This window comes from Canis lupus, chromosome 29, assembly GCF_048164855.1.
Source record: "Canis lupus baileyi chromosome 29, mCanLup2.hap1, whole genome shotgun sequence".
In the NCBI taxonomy this organism is placed as follows: domain Eukaryota; kingdom Metazoa; phylum Chordata; class Mammalia; order Carnivora; family Canidae; genus Canis; species Canis lupus.
Window position 1 is genome coordinate 37,466,963 of NC_132866.1, and position 20,527 is coordinate 37,487,489.

At 38.7% G+C, this 20,527-nt stretch overlaps 1 protein-coding gene across 17 annotated transcripts in view; it reads left to right on the plus strand.

Annotated features, from left to right (window-relative positions):
* Window positions 1-12,026, plus strand: part of CSGALNACT2 (chondroitin sulfate N-acetylgalactosaminyltransferase 2) — a 66,638-nt gene extending 54,612 nt beyond the window's left edge. For 10 of the 17 annotated variants that reach the window (XM_072806191.1, XM_072806195.1, XM_072806190.1 and 7 more), the window contains 2 exons: window positions 4,478-4,559; window positions 9,965-12,026. In XM_072806191.1, the coding sequence (XP_072662292.1) occupies window positions 4,478-4,559; window positions 9,965-10,257 (375 nt within the window). In that variant the 3' untranslated portion in view covers window positions 10,258-12,026. Of the gene's footprint in view, window positions 1-4,477; window positions 4,560-8,549; window positions 8,671-9,964 lie in introns of those variants that run through there. The other 7 variants (XR_012020913.1, XR_012020914.1, XR_012020916.1 and 4 more) reach the window with 4 other exon arrangements.
* Window positions 12,027-20,527: the final 8,501 nt, after the last annotated feature.

Here is a 20,527-nt window from a genome sequence, read left to right on the forward strand (position 1 = left end):
TCAAAAACTAAAACCAGTGACTCCTTTCCCCAAGTATGATAATATTTGGGGATTTTTTTTTTTTAAAGAAACTAAGTTATAAAGGAAGCCATAGTATCTGTAAAATGAGAATTGTTATGGGGTAGAAGTGTCAAAGTGGATATTTTGTTTTATTTGTGGGGCTAGGGGCTGGGGGGTGTTAATATTTGTGTCAGGATTATGTTTTGACTAAGGAAATAAGAATATTGGAACCTGGTTTTGCCACAGAAATTATGCCTCTATAAATTAATTTTTTCATTTGAGAAATGTTTATTAAAAGCCTGCCATGTGCGTTGCACTGTTCTAGGTGCTGTGGATATAGCAGTGATCAAAATCAACAAAAAGTCCCAGCCATCCAGGAACTTTACATTCTAGAAGAGGCAGAAGCCCTCCCTCTGCAAAAAAAAAAAAAAAAAAAAAAAAAAAGGAAAGAAAATACATACCTCACTTATTAGCTCCAACTTAAGCTGAGTCCTCAGTGCTGCCTTATTCTGTTTCCAGCCAACTCCTTTACATATAGCAGCTTTTTCAGACTCTCCCCCACTCCCCTCAAGATTTGCCTCCTCTGCAGTCCTGTATATTCCCTTCATTCCTGCTATCTGCACTAATTTCCATGTGTCTATCTTACAGATCACTCACATTCATTATGTCCAGAACCCAGCTCTACATCTTTTAGCTCTGGGCTGGCCCTTTCCCCAGTATCCCCACTCTTGGGAAATGGCACTACCACACACCCATTATTCAGGACAGCAGCCTGCTGTCACCTTTAGTTGATTGTTCACTTTCACCCCAACTTCTGCCCATTCAGTCACTGATAACTTGTTCTCAATCTTTTTTTTACCTCCATGCAATTTTTCCTTTCTGAATATATCATGATAGTCTAAACCATTAGGTTTCCATTCCCAGATTATAACTGTTACCTCCTTTTTTTTTTAAAGATTTATGTATTCATTCATGAAAGACACAGAGAGAGGCAGAGACGTAGGCAGAGGGAGAAGCAGGCTCCCTGAAGGGAGCCCAGTACGGGACTCAATCCCAGATCTCGGGATCACACCCTGAGCCGAAGACAGACGCTCAACTACTGAGCCACCCAGGCATCCCTATAACTCAGCATCCCTTCTTGTCCCCTCTTATATCTCTTCTCTGTACTCTAGCCAGAGTGATCTTTCAAAAATGTCATCTGATGACATGACTTCTTCTGCTCTGACTCTTCAGAGAATTCCCGTTGTTAATGGGATAAAGCCAAAATATGTGACCAGGTATCACATTCTCTCTGTTATGGCCCAATGGGTCCCTTAAAGCAGGGGTTAGGAGTCTACAACCTGCTGGCCAAAACAGCTTACTGCCTAGTTTTCTATGGCCCATGAATGAAGAATGGTTAAAAAATATTTTCAAAATAATATTTCATGGCACATTAAAATGATATGAAATAAAAATTTCAGTGGCCATAAATATAATTTATTGGATCACAGCATGCTCATTTGATTACTTATTGTCAGCTTTCACACTGTAGTGGCTAAGTTGAATAGTTATGACGGACATTATGTTCTTCAGAGCCTAAGATATTTACTGCCTATTTTACAGAAGTTTGCTGAGCTCTGGTCTACATTTGTGCACACCTATACTTCTGTCTCTAACGTGGTCCCTTCATTCACGGCGCTCTCTCCAATCTCCAGCTCTTTGCACAACCTGTTCTTTTGTCTAGAGCTTTCCCCCAGCACATCTTTCACTTGACTTACTCCTCTCTATCTCAGACCCTAGGTTCAACTTCATTTTTTTTGAGGAAGCTGTCTCAGGACCTTGCACTTGGATGAGTTGCCTCTCTCCTTTCTGTCATCCTCATGTCCACATCCTCACATCCCTCCTTATCCAACCCCCAACTCCATAGTCATTATCCACAGCTTCCTTGCTATACTCACCTTCATCCCTCACCCTGCCCAGTGTTTTCTCTTACAACCCCACAACCCCAGCCTGGTTAAGGGCAACTCTTACCCAGGCCCCTAGCAGTGGAATGGGGAAGGTAAGAAACACACCGCATCACTATAGGACCACTGCTTTTAAATACATGACCACAGGCCTCAGGGTTCTGCAGCTGCCCTGACGTCCTGAGCCTGACCATAGTCTACCCACTGTCCATCCCTGCAAGCCAGCCATGATGTCCTCCTTTTTAAAAAAAAAAAAAAAAAAAAAGATTTTATTTATTTATTCATGAGAGACACACACACAGAGAGAGAGAGGCACAGAGACACAGGCAGAGGGAGAAACAGGCTCCATGCAGAGAGTCTAACGTGGGACTCAATCCCGACTCTCCAGGATCACGCCCTGGGCTGAAGGCGGCACTAAACTGCTGAGCCACCCAGGCTGCCCGATGTTCTCCTTCTCATGTCTCCCAGCACCCCTCACCACTCCTCGCTCTCTGCACACCTTGCTTCATCTTTCATCAGCCTCTCTCCATTCACAGTGGAGGAATTGTACATGTAAGGCCACCCTGTCCTATTCTCTTGAACTAGAGCTCATCTCGTGCCTGAACAAGGACTCACCTCCAGCCATTCTTCACACTCTCCTATCCTAATGTTATGCTTCTTCTAGATTATTACCATATGCATACAAAAATACTGTAATCCCAGTTATCTTTTTAAAATGCTAATAGCCCTTTCTTGTCCACAGGACTTCATTCCTCTGCCTTTGCCCTACTCATTCCCTTCATAGCCATCATACATGTTACCCTCTTTGTCTGGAATGATCTCCTTTAGATATTTCACAGCTCACTTCAGTATTTCATTAGGGTCCCTACTCAAATATTATCTTCTCAGAGAGGCCCCTATGGCCATTATATCTAAACTAGGCTTTCTCTTTCTCATGCTCTCCCCTTGTCCTGCTACATTTTTTCTTCCTAGCATGTATTACCACCTAAGATATATATTTTTTTTATTTCCTATTTTTCCAACAAAACAGAGACTCTGATGGCAGAGACTTTGTCATCTCTATTCATTGCTGTGTCCACCTCCCAGTACTATGTCTGATAGATTAAAATACTTGCTGAATGCATGAATAAATAAAGAATATTTATCAGGCTTCAGCTTTTCTTCCTTGATTCTGGGGTTGCATATCATCAAAGCCCTGATTTTCTTTCTCTGCTTGTACTTCGATGGTGACAGCTTCATTTTAAAGCTGGTTTCCCTTGTAGTGGAAAACTACAAGGAACTGTAGCAGTTCCAAACTTCACATCTACGCCCTACACCAAGAGTTGGCAAACTTACTCTGTACAAAGCCACATAGAAAATATTTTGGCTTTGTGGGCCATATAGCTAAATCCCTGTTGCAACTACTCAACTGTGCTACTGTGCCATGAAAATACACCTAGACAGTTTGTAAACAGATGACTGTAGCTGTATTCCAAAAAAATTATTTTCAAAAACAGGCGGCAGGCCAGATTTACCCTGGAGGGTGTAGTTTACTGACTCCTTCTCTACACCATCCAAAAAAAGCAAATGTCTTTTCTAGTAGCTCTCTCAGAGGAATGAAGGGACTTTGTTTTCCAGAGTTCCCAATTCCCAAACAGCACTCCCCTTTTACCATGTTGTCCTGAATTTTGTCTAACTCCTGTTAGTGAATCAATTCCTATAATAAATGGGTTGACACTGTGCCACTGATATAGAGTCATCATGGCCCAATCTAAAGCTACAGGTGGAAGGAACAAAGCTCATGGGTTACATGGGACCAGGTAATTAGCAGAGCAAAACTGTACATAGTCAGAAAGGGGCAAAAGAATGAAGAAAAACACTAAATAAGGTCTACTATTTAGAAAAAATTAGTGGGGGATCCCTGGGTGGCGCAGTGGTTTGGCGCCTGCCTTTGGCCCAGGGCGCGATCCTGGAGACCCGGGATCGAATCCCACGTCGGGCTCCCGGTGCGTGGAGCCTGCTTCTCCCTCTGCCTGTGTCTCTGACTCTCTCTCTCTCTCTCTGTGACTATCATAAATAAATAAAGAAAAAAAATATTAAAAAAAAGAAAAAATTAGTGTATTACAGTATGTATTTGTGCAACTTCTATTCCCAGAATGGAATGTAAGCTCCTTGAGTTCAGGCACCATACTGTTTATTAGTAACCTTAGCTGGCACCTTGTACAGGGCTTAAATTCAGTTAAATTGAATGTGGCAAGAACCCTTTGCTGATGGAGAATACTGTATTTTTGTTGGTTTTGTAAGGATTTAATCATGTGAATGACTAATGGATCATTTGATCCATTATCAGTCACATAAATGACATGTGAATCATGTGAATTCTAATTTAATCATGTGAATGACTAATGGATCATGTGATCCATTATCAGTCACATAAATGACAGTCACATAAATTCTTTCCAAATTATTTGGAAAGAATTTTAATTTCTTTCATTGTTGATTGAAACTTCTGATTCTTGAGGGATTAAATTGAATTTCTTTTTTTTTTAATGAAGGTTCACAAAAAGGATTCTGGCTTTTGGCGAGATTTTGGCTTTGGAATGACTTGTCAGTATCGATCAGATTTCCTGACCATAGGTAAGTATACCTTACATTTAAGGATAGGGCTGTATATATTTACTGTAGTACCTTATGGCATTTTTCTAAAAGGTCTCAGAATCGAGTGTTTTCCTATTAAATTATGAATGAGATTAGCTAAAAGAGGCATCTGGAGATGTGAAAAGCAAAAGTAAGTTTATAATTAATGTCTCTAAGTAGCAAAAATGAGATCATAAAATAAAAATGAAATAGAATATTTACTTGTTTCTTTAAATCAAAACACTAGTTTTTAAAAACATCTGTTTGGCTTATTACCAATATTTGCAATTGTTTTGAATATCCTTATGAAAGCTCTCTACCTAACTTTGGTGTTGTGCTCCTGGATTGTTGCATCTGGAAGTAATGTTAGATTATCTAGTCCAAGGGCTTTTGTATTTTTTTATTTAGAGATGAAACCACTTTAATTGTCTATTGATCTATTATGAAAATCCTAGTATTTAAGACAGCCAATCTTTAGCTCTGGTTGAAGTTGGAGTGCGGAACTTGGAGTCAATTGGCTTAGTCATCCACTCCTTGAAGCCAAAGATGACCCTGAAGAATCTGGTCTAAGCCTCCTGCCCTACTTTAGCTTCAGCAAAAAAAAAATACATTGTCAGAGGACAGTATAAGAAAGCAGGCTGAAACTTGGTTCCACATCTCCTGATCAGTCAGTGGCTGCATTTCCACAGCATATAAGAATATATTTTATATATTTATGCATGAATGTATATGTACATATATAAATACATATATATGTATATATATATACACACAGACACACCTATATAATATACACATGTATATATTTATATATATATATTTATATATTATAATAGAATATATTTTGTGTACTTTTTAGGCCCATCTTACATTCATTTTTATAATCAGCCATTTGTCTTAGAAATTCCTCCACCTGTTATCTCTTTATCATTTTAACATCTGAATCCTAGAAAAATCAGCAAGTAGCAATAAAATGACTATTAAATGAAACTAATGCCCTTTCCCCGGATTCTGGCTCAATAAAACAGCAAGAAAACATCATTGCTTTCTAACCTATGTTATTTCTCACTGCTCCTTATTCATTATTTTCTCCTTATATTCCTATTTGGTATGTACTGGGTATAGCTAATGGTGTCCCACATTTCTCTGAGACTCTCTTCATTTTTCATTTTTTTTCTCTCTTTTTTTCTTTTTCTCTCTCTTTTCTTTGGAATGCATAATCTCAATTGATCTATCTTCAAGTTTACTGATTCTTTGTTCAGATCTATACTGAGCTGCTCTAATGAATTTTTCATTTGTGTCGTCCTTTTTTTTTGTTTTTTTTTTTTTTAAAGATTTTATTTATTCATGACAGACACAGAGAGAGATGCAGAGACACAGGCAGAGGGAGAAGCAGGCTTCATGCAGGGAGCCTGACGTGGGACTCGATCTTGGGTCTCCAGGATCAGACCTTGGGCTGAAGGCGGCACTAAACCGCTGAGCCACCCAGGCTGCCCACGTTGTCCTTTTTTAGCTCCAGAATTTCCATTTGGTTCTTTTTAAATGTATAATTTCTGTCTCTTCATTGATTATCTCTATTTGATAAAACATTGTCATCTTTCCTTCTCTAAGCATGATTTCTTTTAATTCTTTGAACATATTTATAATGGTTTTGAAATTTTGTAAAAACTGACATCTGGGCCCTCTCACAGTTTCTATTGCCTACTTTTTTTCTGGTATATGGGTATATATATTTTTCTGTTTCTTTATGTGCCTCGTAATTTCTTTCTTGAAAACTGGACATTTTAGGTAATATATTATGGCAAGCCTGAATATTGATTCCTCTTGATTCCAGGGCTTGTTTTTTGTTGTTTTTTGCTTGTTTATTGACTTGGCTTTACTATTTCAATGAATTTTATCTCCCCATTCCCCAGCAATATGAAGCCTCTCCTGACACTCTTTAGGGCATGTGCACAGTCACCCTGGGATGACATGGATTTAGTAGGGTTCTCTCTCTCTCTCTCTCTCTCTTTCTAAGATTTTATTTACTTATTTGAGAGAAAGAGAGTGAGCAGGAGCAGGGGGAGAGGTACAGGGAGAGGGAGAAGCAGACTCCAACTGAGTGTGAAGCCCAATGCAGAGCTCAATCCCAGGACCCCAAGATCACGACCTGAGCCAAAGTTAGGCACTCAACTGACTGAGCCACCCAGGTGCCCCTAGTAAGGCTGTCTTTTACTGTCTCTGCAGTAACACTCCCACCTGTTAGGCTCCACTCATTGCTCACTGATTGCTCTCTTGTTTTTGACAATGCTCTGGGACATAAATTTTTCCACAGTCTGACCCAATTAAATTGAACCCCTTTTGCAAGATAGTTTTTGAAGCATGTCTTTGAGTTTTGTTCAGACCTCACAAGGGTTCTTCTATTTGTCTCTTTCCCTGTCTCTCTCCAGTAAACTAGCCGGCCTACATTTTTAGTTTATTGCTCTAATGGACCCATCAACCTTCTCTTAATTGCTTACCACCAAATTCTCCATTATTTTCAAGAGCCCCCTTAGGCTTGAACTTCTGCACACTGAAATAAAGTTAGTTCCTTTGGGAAGAGCTTTGAGGCAGTTTGTTCTTATGCAGTGCTTTCTCCCCTGGGAAAAATTGCTGAGCCCTCCTCTGGAGGTGGCGGTGGAGACAATGGCACACTTCTCTCAGAGTGCCACCCCTGTGTTATAAGTAGGACATGGGGTTGGGGGATCAGGAGTCCCACTCCTTCCTTGAAGTGGAGCCTCTACCTTTTGACTCTAGGCTGTATGAGAAAGGGAGCCCCTGGCCTCTCAGCAGCACTTGTTTGGAATTTGGCGTGTCTTTGATTTTAGAGCTTCTGTTCCTTTCTTTCCTCTCCTTCTGGTATTTCCATTACACGTTTGTTATACCTTTTGTATACAATTCTTATAAACTATTCTGATCTGTCCCTCCCCCCCCCCGCCCCCAGTCCTCTTCGTTTTTGCCTTTTCAATTTTGGAAGTTTCTATTGACATATCCTCAAGCTTAGAGACTTTCCTCAGCCAATACAAAGGCATTCTTCCTTTGTTACATTGTTTATCTTTAGCATTTCTTTTTTATTCTTTCATAGAATCTCTCACTCTCTGCTTACATTACCATCTGTTCTTGATTGTTGCCTACTTTTTCTATTAGAGCCCTTAGCATATCAGTTATAGTTGTTTTAAATTCCCAGGCTGACAATTTCAGTACTCCTGGCTGAATCTGGTTCTGATGCTTGCTCTGTGTCTTCAATCTGTTTTTTGTCTTTTAGTATGCCTCATTTTTCCTTCATTACTGAACATGATGTATTGGGCAAAGGAAACTGCAGTAAACTAGTAATAGGTGGTGAGGTGTGGGGAAAGAGGAAGTATTCTGTAGTCCTGTGATTAGGTCTCAGTTCCTTAGTGAGATTATGTATCTGGACCATTAACTTCATAAGTGTTTCTCAGATACCATCCCCAACCTTAAGTGAGACAGGATGGCTAGAGTGGGCTGCAGTTGGTTATGTCCTTTCCCCAGGTAGGTTTGACTCTAGTAAAATAGTTTCTCCTGAGGCAGGCCTTATTAAGAATAAAGTGCTCTGGCATGTTTCAGAATGATTATGTTCCCACTGCCCCTGCTGAAAGCACTAGGGTATTTTGCTCTAATATTCACAGTGAAAACCTACTAGAGCTCCTGAAGGTAAAACACAACTGTAGGGACCATTCTATGCCCGCCAATCTGGAGTTTTCAACTTTTATACTTGTCCACTGAGCCTCTAGCCATTCGTCAATTACAGTTCCAATTTTTTTTTCCCCTACCTCAGACTGGTTCCCCTGGAGATTTCTACTGGTGACTTTCTGCTCTAATAGTTGTGATTCCGTTTTACCTGCCTGATTCTCCAATTTGGTGGTGGCAATTTGATCTGTGACCTTATTTCTCTGAGGGATCTGAGAGGAGTTGTTTATTTTTCAGTTTGTTTCACTTTTCACTTGTTAGGATGGTATGACTTCTAAGCGATGTATATGCTGGACCAGAAACTGGAAGTCCCTCATTTGTTTTAAGTATCTATACCATCTCTAATATTTGAAGAACTTTTATCTGCAAAGAAGAAAAACCAGTATGTATTAGACATAGTGTTTTATAAAAGCTAAGACTATTTAAAGCAATACTTTTCAGAGATCTCAGGATTATTGTCATCCTGTGAGTGTAAAATTAAGTGGTATATAATTATTTGACAGAAGACATAATTTGGAAACCTTGCTCTTAATTAAAGAATTAATTTGTTTTCAGTTTTTAAGAATGTTTGCCTGTTCTTCAAAAAATTCCGAATGGTCAAAAAAAAAAAAAATTCCAAATGGCTTATGTTCTCTATGATTCTTTAAGAAAGTTTATCTTAAACCAATGTGAAAATAGTCTCAACTTTATCTCCCATTTCATGTGTTCACCTGGTCAAGTTAGCCATTTGCTCCATCGCTCCATTAGAATTATTGTAGTAGGGAAGGTTATAAGTGACATTTATGTTGCCAGGTCTATTTGTTTTTTTTTTTATTTATTTTTTATTTTTTTTAGGATTTTATTTATTCATGAGAGACACACAGAGAGAGGCAGAGACATAGGGAGACGGAGAGGCAAGCTCCTCGCAGGGAGCCCAATGCGGGACTCGATCCCTGACTCTGGGATCATGCCCTGAGTCAAAGGCAGATGCTCAACTGCTGAGCCACTTAGGTGTCCTTTTTTTTTAATTCTTAACTGAGCAGCACACGCTTGACCCTTTCTTCCTGAAGATACTTTTTTCATTTGACTACTGATAGCTCATTCTCCAGAATTTTCTTCATCTTCTGGGGCCATTTGTCAGTCTCTTTTGCTGATTTCTTTTTCTCTGCATGTTTAACCTATAGGTATTGGCATTACTTAGCATTTAGATCTGGGCCTATTTTCTTTCTAAACTCCTTTAGTAATTTCATCCATTCCTGTGGCTTTAAATCATCCATGTTCCCCTTCTCAAATGTATATGTTCAACCTAGCCATTTCTTCTGTTTTCTCCACTGGAAGTTGTCTGTGGCCCAGAAAAACTTGTATCTCGGTGGATAAATATGTTAATCATAATATTAGTAGTGGTGAAATTATGGGTGATTTATATTTCCTTCTCCTTTGACTTTCTCTAGATTTACTATATAACTTAGACATTTACAAAGCATTCTCAAATATTTAATCTCATTTTGATACTCCCAACGACAGGCCTTTGCTGCTAGAAGTCAGCTCCTAACTGGACTTCCAAACCAGATGTCAGTCCTCTATCGGGTATCTTTAGGCTGTGCTGTGCCATCTCATTTGAAGTAGAACATCTTAATTCTTATCAGTTGTGCTTTGGTTGACAGGCAGTTACCGATATGTCAATTTTCATCCTGCAGGTGGATTTGACATGGAAGTAAAAGGTTGGGGTGGAGAAGATGTTCATCTTTATCGAAAATACTTACATGGTGACCTGATTGTGATTCGGACTCCAGTTCCTGGTCTTTTCCACCTCTGGCATGAGAAACGCTGTGCTGATGAGTTGACTCCTGAACAGTACCGTATGTGCATCCAGTCCAAAGCCATGAATGAGGCCTCTCACTCGCACCTAGGAATGCTGGTCTTCAGGGAGGAGATAGAGACGCATCTTCACAAACAGGCATACAGGACAAAGAGCGAAGCTGTTGGTTAACGTAACCATTGGTACATTTGTCTAAACCACAAACCAGCATTATTTATTTAGCCTTAATTCCAATTCCAGATGCAGTGCCTCTTTCAGAGAAGACATGCTTATCTTTTGTGCTCTTTCTGATATTACTTTAGCAGTTTTAACTTGATATGAGAAGAGAAAGCAAGTGTTTCAATGCAAAGCCTGTTTCTTGAGAAAACCACACTATGGAATTGCTGACAAATCGAAATCTGGTGTTTGCCCCAAAAGTAGTTTTGAGTTAGTTTCTATCCATGTTCTAATGTACCCTGGCTGCCTCTGGGTTGAGAGATGGAATGTGTTATGCTCATGGTAGGTCAGGGGCATCCAGTTCCTCCAGAGAGGACAGAGTATTATGGATGCAGTATGTAGACAAGAGTTCTTCAGCTGCTGACCACTTAGTCAACCTGCTTTTAAATTAAGATCTTTAATCAGTTGCTTGAAGAATCCTCTTTCACTGAAGCAGAGAATGACTGAAGGACACATCTGAAATTCACAATCAAAAGAGAGCGAAGTAAAAACCCCTTAAACTGAATGTTGCTTAGCTCCCTGAATGTGTTATTAAATAAATGGATGATAATAGAAAATACTTAGCTTAGAATCTATGACTTGATTGAAACTATAATGTGTTATCATCATTTTCAAGATTAGTAGTCAAAGTTGCTGTAGATTGTTTTAAGCAAACAAATGTGGAAATGTCTTTAATAGAACATTTAATTATGTTGGAGTACAGGGCACTAGTGATATCTGGGAACATCAGTTTACATGAGCCAGGGTGCTATCAGGGCCTTCTTGTAGTGCTTCAGAATAGATGAACATAGCATGGTGTTGTGTATTTTTTGGTTTGCATTGTCTCATTTAGCATAGATCCATATGTATTATCTTTTTTTCTAGTATGTTAATATATGCTATATCTGTGTTTGTAATAATGTGGTGCTTTGAGTTGACAATTTCACTGAAGGGAGGAAAAAAAAAACAATTTAATGAGGTATACCATAAAATTACAATGATTTGAGAAAAGAGGCAGAGGAGAAGGTGGTCTGAATGGCAATCTGAATTACAAAATATTTTAGAGAAATATATTGTTTGCAGATAGAATATTTTAATTGTATAAATTATATTAATGAGGCAAGATGAATAAGAAGTTATATTCAGATAGGACTGTACTATGTTATTTATCACACATGGATCTTTTACCATAGGGTCCATTGCTAGATCCAGAAATTGGAAATATGGTAAAAGTCATTCACAGATTTTGAATCTTTGGCTTTTAAAAGGAACCTATCTTGTATCCTATTTGTATATAAACACAAATTCACGAAGAAAAATCATACTCTTTGTACTCAGTAAATCATATCATCTGAAATATTATAAATCCCAAATTTCTTGGTGCTTACATGAATTCATTTTACAGTAACTCTTACAAATTATTCTTACAAGTTTTAAGTTGGGTAGCATTTAGGCTTTTTTAAAGATGTGTCAAATGTTTTCTGCAGAATTATTCAGGCCAATGTCTCCTCTTATATACCATTATTTATTATGAAGACCAGTGAATTTAGGTACTTAAAGTGGAAGAACCTAATTATTTGCACAGGTAAGTTTGCAGCTTGTTTTTTGATAGAATCAAATGATTTTACCTTTTCTCTTCCTTTTTTAAAATGAGCTTTAATTTAAAAATAGAAGCTAAGCAATGGAAACAGTATTACTGTGTTTTTGACATTAAACGGTACCAATAAAGTATTTTATTACCAAAAGTTAAATGAAAATGTGCCAAATTAATTTCTGTTGCAAAATACCATAAATACTAAAAGTATATAACATGTAATTGTGTAATTTAATGAATTATAAAGCAAACAGCTACCTAGATTAAGTGTACCAGCTACCCAGATTAAGATAACATTATCAGTGAAAGGCCTCTATATGTATGCCACTTCTTGATCACACACCCTCACTCCCCATAATAGTAACCATTCTGATTTCTATGATGATTTTTCACTTGTTATTCTTCATTTTCCCTACTGTATATGTATCTCTATCCAAAAGACTTTAGTTTTGCCTGTTTCTGAATTTATATGCATATTATATATTCTCTTTCATTATTATATTTTTGAGATTCATTCATGTTAGTCTCAAAACTCATTTTTATTACTAACTAGTATTCCACTCTGAATATACTAAATATTCGGTAGTTCTATTGTTTATAGATGCTTGGGTTGTTAATAATTTTTTGTTATTTGCTTTTGCTATCAGAAGCAATCTTGTCATGAATACTGCTTTACACATCTAAGCGTGCAAGAATTTCTTTAGGAGTAATAATACTGGGCCATCAGTTGTATATATGTTCAGTTTCCTTTCAAAAGTGGACCATCTCCAGTACTGTGAAAGAGATCATTTTGCATCTTTGGCAATACTTAATTTTGTCAGGCTTCTTGCTAATTTTTTTAAATTTTATTTATTCATGAGAGACACACAGAGAGAGGTAGAAACACTGGCAGAGGGAGAAGCAGGCTCCTTGCAGGGAGCCTGATGCAGCACTCAATCCTGGGACCCTGGGATCACGCCCTGAGCCAAAGGCAGAGGCTTAACCACTGAACTACCCAAGTGCCCCAATTCTTGCTAATTTAATAGACCTTAAGCATGAATTGTAGTTACTGTTTGCATTTCAGTCTTCTTGCCCATTATTATCAGTTCATAGGAATTCTTCACATATTCTGGATACCAATTCCTGTTGGTTAAATATCTTTTCCAAGGGATGTGGCTTAGCTTTTCCCATTCTTGATGGTACTTTTTCATTAATAAAAATTAACTCTAATGTGACTAATTTTTTTCCGTTATGTATTCTACTTTTTATTACTGATTTATGACCTCATATTAAGGAAAGATAGCTTAAAGCTATTGTTCTATATTGTCTTCTAAATACCTCATATATAGCTTTGCTTTTCCTAGTTAGGTCTTTAACCTAATTAGAAGAGCTTTTTGTGTATGACATGAGGTAAGGATTACATTATATTTTTTTCCAGCATCACCTTACAATATAGTCTGTATTTTACCTACAGAACCACTCTCATCCATCAGATGTCCAAATGCACAGGTCTAGTTCTGGGCACTCATCTGCTCAGTTAGGCTTTCCATCACCATACCATTACATTACAGTCTAAATTACTATAAAGTTTATAGTAGTTTATACTATAAATTTCTACTTCTTAGCTTTGTATCTCTGAGAGCTAGTCCCACTTGCTTTATTCTTAAAGATTGCCATGGCTCTTTATAGCCCTGGTACTTCCCCATGAATTTTATTTTATTTTATTTTATAAAGATTTTATTTATTTATTCATGAGAGACACACAGAGAGAAAGAAAAAGAGAGGCAGAGACACAGGCAGAGGGAGAAGCAGGCTCCCCACAGGGAGCCTGACATGGGACTCAATCCTGGGTCTCTAGGATCACGCCCTGGGCTGAAGGCGGCACTAAACCGCTGAGCCACCTGGGTTGCCCCTCCCATAAATTTTAGAATAAGCTAGTTAAGTTTCACAAAACCTTCATGAATTTTTTTTAAAGATTTTATTTATTAGAGGGATCCCTGGGTGGCGCAGCGGTTTGGCACCTGCCTTTGGCCCAGGGCACGATCCTGGAGACCCGGGATCGAATCCCACATTGGGCTCCCGGTGCATGGAGCCTGCTTCTCCCTCTGCCTATGTCTCTGCCTCTCTCTCTCTCTGTGTGACTATCATAAATAAATTAAAAAATATATATATTTTATTTATTTGAGAGAAAGACACAGAAGATAGCAAGAGCATGCATGAGCAGGGAGCAGAGGGAGACACAGGGCTCAATTCCTAAGAATGATTCCTATGACCTAAGCCGAAGGTGGATGCTTAACTGACTGAGCCACCCAGGTGCCTCAGAATTTTCATGAATTTGACTGGACTCATGGAATCTATAAGATCACTTTGGGGAAAATTTACATCTTTATGATATGGAGTTTTCCAGTCCTTAATATAACATATTTCTTTAGGTCTTTATTGTCTTTCAATTAAATTTTGCACTTTTCACACAGTGGTTTTACGTGTATTACTTTATAGATTTTTCCCTTGCATTTTATATAACATTGTAACTATCTTTTATTTTTTGTATTACCTATTGCTGGTATTTGGAAGTCCTGTTGCTTTTGTGTTCAGCACTTAATTCTAGTACTGTATTTCTAATTCCTTTTGTATTTTTTCTGTTATGGAATCATAAATCTATGAGTAGTGAAAATTTTCAATTTTTATATCCTTATTTTTCTCGTCTTCTTGTGCTTATTGGAATTTATTGTGCAGCTTTCACTGGAGGTGACAATAGTGGACTTCCTGCCCGTGTTTCTAATTTCAAGAGGAACACTCTTAGTTTCATCAGTAAATTATGGTATTCACTGGAGGTGTTTTTGTAACTATTCTTAATCAAGTTAACAGAGTCACTTTATATTACTACTTGGTGAGTTTTCATCATGCTTGAGAGCATTTATCAAATACTTTTACTATATCTGTTGAGATGATCATATGATTTTTTTCCATCTTTGATATGTAAAATTGAGTTAATCAGTTTCCTGAAGTACCTTTGCATTCCTAGAGTAAACTCCAGTCTTTCATGATGTATTATCCTTATACATTGCTGGATTCAGTTTGTGTGGTGTGTGTGTGTGTGTGTGTGTGTGTGTGAGAGAGAGAGAGAGAGAGAGAGAGAAAGTGTGTATGCATATATATATTTCCTGTGTTTTTCATCTGTGTTCATGAGTAAGAATGCCCCCTGTCATTCTTGGTGGGCTTTTTTATTAAGGTTATGCTAACCTGTAAAGCAAATTATAGGTGTTCTTTCTAATTCTGTTTTTAAAGTTTTGTAAGACTGAAATTACTTCTTCCTTGAATATTTGGCAGAACTGCCTGAAAGCCACCTGACTGTGAAGTTTTCTATATGGGAAGATTTCTGATCACTGGTTCAATTTATTTAGTGATTGGAGAACTATTCGGGTTTTCTATTTCTTTTAAAGTCAGTTTTTGGGGTGCTTGGGTGACACAGTTGGTAAGCGTCTAACCCTTGGTTTTGTCTCAGGTCGTGATCTCAGGGTCATAAGATTGAGCCCAGCATCAGGCTCTGCACTCAGCACACTTGAGATTCTCCATTCCTGTCCCTCTGCCCCTCCTGCTTATGCTTTCTCGCACTCTCAAAAAGTAAATAAATAAATCTTTTTTAAAATTCAGTTTTGATTATTTTAGATAAAGTGCAATCTTCTAAGAATTTATAGTGATAAATTTGAAAATTTAGGTGAAATATGCAAAGTTGTTTACAATATCCTCTTATTTCTGTAATATGTACAGAATCTATAGTGATAACGTTTCTTTCATTCCTGGTGTTATTTGTGCCTTTTGTTTTTCCTTGATTAACCTTGTCAGGGGCTGGCCAATTTTTTCAGTCCTTTCAAATAACTGATTCCTGTCAGCCACATTGAGGGATCCAGTTGTGTCACATTGTCCCAACACAGTGTTTTCAATTTAGACTCTTTAATCTCTGTTGAGTGTATACAATTATCTCATTTTGGTTTTAGTAGTTTAGTTTATCACTAGGGAAATGATATTAATTATCTTTTCATATGCTTATTGGCTATTTGAATATCTTTTGTGAAATGCCTAGTAAAATTTTCTACCTTTTTAATTGCCTTTTTAAAAATTGATTGTTAGGAAAAAATAAAATAAAATAAAATAAAATTGATTATTAGGAGTTAGTTACTTCAGTATTCTGGATGTGAGTCTTTTGCCAGACCTATGTATTGCAAATCTTCTCATAGGCAGGGGACTATTATTCATTCTCTTAATGTTATGTGTTAATAAAAGCTCTTAATTTTAATAATGTCCATTTTATCATTTTTCTTTTATGCCTAGTGATTTTGGTTATCCCAATTTAAGAAACCTTTGTCTACTCCAAAGTAAAGAAGAAATTTTCATATTTTCTTTTAGAGGCTTTATTAAGGTTGCCTATAACTTCCTTTCTCATCTTTGTTGAGCCTTCTGTTCTTAGATCTATGATGCATCTGGAAATAATTTTGAATATAGTGTATGATTCAACCTTTAGAATTTCTTTTAGTGAAGGTCTGCTGATAGCAAACTCCACTTTGGTTTGTAAGTATCTTTATCTCATTTAAAAACTATTTTTTGAAGGGTATAGAATTCTAGGTTGGGAATTTTTTTTAGCACTGAGGTTATTCTACTGTCTTCTGGCTTCAGTTACTTCCCTGGTGAAGTTATAAGCTATCAGCTTAACAGTTGATACTCCTTTTAAGTAATCAACCTTTTCCCTGGTTGACTTCAAGATCTCCTCTATTTCTGTTTTGTATCACTATGATATGGCTGTGTGCTGGGTGTTTTAGGGTTTTTTGGTTTTTGCTGATCTTGCTTGAGATTCTGGTTCCTTGGGTTATTCTTATCTTTTATCAGTTCTGAAAGATTTTCAGCTATTGTACTTTGATTGTCTCTGTCATTCTCTCTCTCTCTTTCAAAAGCTCTGATAACGTGTTAGACTTATTGTTGTGTCCACCATGCTCTTTCTGTTTTTTAACCCATTTCATATTTTCCAGTCTTTATCTCTCTGTATTACATTCTGATAATTTCTTCAGAATTATGACCAAATGAATTCAGGGAAGAACATCCATTTGGTTCTTCAAGAAATGCAAATGAATTTTAAAAGTCCATCAGGTGGATTAAACAGATTACACAGCTAAGGAGAAACTTTTAAAACTAAAATCTCAATGTTTGCTTCTACTGGCTAACTTAAGAATAGTACCCATTCAGAGCCATGTTACTCTAGATTCTCAGCTTAACTTTTTTTTTAGACAAGCGTGATGTGTGCTGCAAAACTTAATGAAATTCACTGACTTATGGTTACAAATTAGCAGTGTAAGTCTTTCTGGCCTCCATTCAGTGCCAAGGTTCAAAACAGGCAGTTTTCTTTAACCTCTTTGGTGGGAGCATTTTATTTCAAGTTCAATGTTACATGAAGAGTGGTTCTTTGGGATGTCAGCATTATGGGCTGGGGTCTCCTATTTGGCCTCTCTTCTTGAACAGGCCCTGCACTTTCTTCTCTATCCCTAGGTGGACTTGAAAGGAAGCTCATAATCCTTACCCTCAGAGCAAAAGCTGGCTTCAGTTTCCTTGACCTCTCTGAGTTTTTCCTTGGATATTTTAATTTTGTATGACTTTAGCAGTTGACTTCAGCAGGCAAGCACTTAATCTAATACTGCCAGAAATAGGTGCATAACTTTCTTATATTTTTTTAATATAATCTCTGCACTCACTGTGGAGCTCAAATTTACAGTCCCAAAACCAAGAGTAACATGCTCCACCAACTGAGCCAGCCAGGTGTCCCATTTTCATTTATTCTTGACAACACTATTTCCTCAATATTGTTGCTGAAGATCCATACCTAAGAGCTTAGGGTATGTTGGGATAGATACTTGGGGGAGCGGGGAATGGCAGTCCTTCACCTTCCTCACAGTATCATGACTTCTGGGAATAAAAATAGAAACTGTGTTGGTATGATCTAAGATTACTAGCCTGTGTGTGGGTAGTAGGCTTTTCATTTAGAAAGTAGTTTTGAATCCCAAATTTGTGGGAATTTTTCCCATATATGTTTGCTGGTTACATTTAACATTTTTTAAAAGGTATTATTAATTTATTCATGAGAGACACAGAGAGAGGCAGAGACATAGGCAGAGGGAGAAACAGGCTCCCCACAGGGAGCCCAATGTGGGACTTGATCCCAGGACCTGGGATCACAACCTGAGCCAAAGGCAGACACCCAACCACTGAGCCACCCAGGCACCCCTATTTTAACACTTAAATGACTCTGTAGTAATGTCAGAATATATTTGTATTGACCAGGCCTTCAGTTGTTCCTTTGAGAAGGTCAATTATAATTCTTTGTTTCACTTTTCCCAGGAGATTGTGCTTTCTTTTTTTTTTTTAATCTTTTTTTAAAATTTTTATTTATTTATGATAGTCACAGAGAGAGAGAGAGGCAGAGACACAGGCAGAAGGAGCAGCAGGCTCTATGCACCGGGAGCCCGACGTGGGATTCGATCCTGGGTCTCCAGGATCACGCCCTGGGCCAAAGGCAGGCGCTAAACCGCTGCGCCACCCAGGGATCCCAGATTGTGCTTTCTGCTGGAGAAGTGGGGGTTCAATTTCATCAGGGGTGCCACTGCTGGTACCCAGCTGACCCTGACTGCTTCTAATGAATCAAGTACTGCACTTTTTGCCATGTATCATTACAACAACCCTATGAGACAATATTGTAATTCCATTTAATCATGAGAAAATGGAGGCTTTAAGGGTAAACAACTTTTCCAAGGATACCCAGCTGAGAACAGGAAACAAGGACTTGAATCCAAATAGTATAATTTTTTATTCCTTGCTCTTATCCTGTCTTGCCTCCCCTGGGGAACATGACATGTTTTATGTACAGGTTGTAGTGGGTGGGTACTAATCTTAGTTTTGTCAAAGAAGTCTCCATAGCCTTAGGAGAGATCCTTAGCTTATTTCCTGTCACAGCTGATATTGTCACAAAGATTTTTGTTCCTGAAATGTTTGTGTGAAGTGAAAGGTAGCATCCAGTCATCATATGGTGTTGTTAGGAGCTGCACACCATGCTAGTTGCTGGCCATACAGCTACACAAGTGGCTCCTACACAGAGGCCAAGAGTGATGGGTGAGACAGGTGCCAATGGTTTGATGTGAGAGAACAGGTGGGGCCCAGAGGAGCACAGCGCACTACTCACCAGGGAAGCTGTAAAGAGACTCTGGAAGAATGTGTAAAGACAAGAGCACAGTGTATTACAGGAGGTGCACTCTGGCATGGAGGTTCAGTGTGCCTGTGAAGCAGAGTGCACCTGGGGGAAGTGGGATGGACCTGGCTGTGAGGTCAGCAGGAGAGCTTCCCAAATGTTCTATGTTCCCCACCCTCCTTTAGCAAGCCTGCAGTGGGGCCCTGAGAACAGTCTGAGCAAATTTCCAGCACTGCTGGCACTGCAGCCAAAGAGCCACAACTTGAGAAGCACTGCCCTGGAGGGACTACCCTACCCCGTGGGTGAAGGAGAGCACTATGGCTAGCCAGGTGAGCTCACCACCCACTCCCAGGCCTAAGCCCCGTGGCCAAACACACGCCAAATGATGTGCTGCCCCTTCTTCAGTGGAGATAGGTAGAAACTTTCAAAAATAACTACCAGGAGATTAAGAATTCCATTGGATTATAAAGACCTAAAAAATGTCATTTACCCAAAACTCACTTAGGCATCCTCATAGGTGTCTCATTTGCTAAGCACCTATTGTGTGCCATCCACTCCACAAGCCACTGGAAGGGCATCAGGTGCCAAACTCCACAGGCCTAACCTTCCACCCAATACAGTGGCCACTAGCTATTTAAACCTAAAATTAGAAATTCCATTCCTCAGTTGCATGGGCCACATTTCAGTGCTCAGTACCTATGTGTCACTAGCAGCAGTGCAGATACAGAGCACGCCATCACAGAAAGTTTTCTGCATTGCTGGTCCAAAGGGCATAACAAACACTGAATACATTTGAAAATGCACTTGAGTTAGTTCTAAGGGAGCAGAATAAGGTTCATTGAGCTGGAGAGTAGATCTCATCCAGCCTGGGCGTTAATGAGCGTGGCAATAGGACAGGCTGGAGACGAAAACAGGTAGCAGTTTGGAATGGAAGCCAAGTGTCTCATTTCTTTTCCTTCCAATTTCACAAACTCACATGCCTTTCAACAAATCTTTTTCTTTAGTGCTCTTAAATGTGACTCTTCACAACACAAAGAGCCCCATCTAGAACTGCATTCTGCAGACTTTTGCAGAAAGAGGTCAGGAGGTGTCCCCAACTTGCCCTGCTCCAGGAGAGACCCACAGTGCCCAGGGACACTGATGGTTCTGATTAGTCCTGCAGTAAAGGAGCCTTTACAATCTTATTTAGGGTAGGTTTCCCCAACTGAAAGGGCCAAGTGATACGATCAGCTTCTAATACAGTTTTGGATCTTTGAGGAAAGCAGAGTAGAACGTACCTCTTGTCCGATCTTGCATTATTTATTTGAAAAGCCCTTTGTCTGAATGTGTTGTGTAGATGAGAGTTCCTTGCTCATTCTTTGAAAGGCCATGGAGGACCTAGACATCCCCACACCTCCTGCCAGCAGCCCTCAGGCCTCACCAGCTACACACACACAGCAAGCATG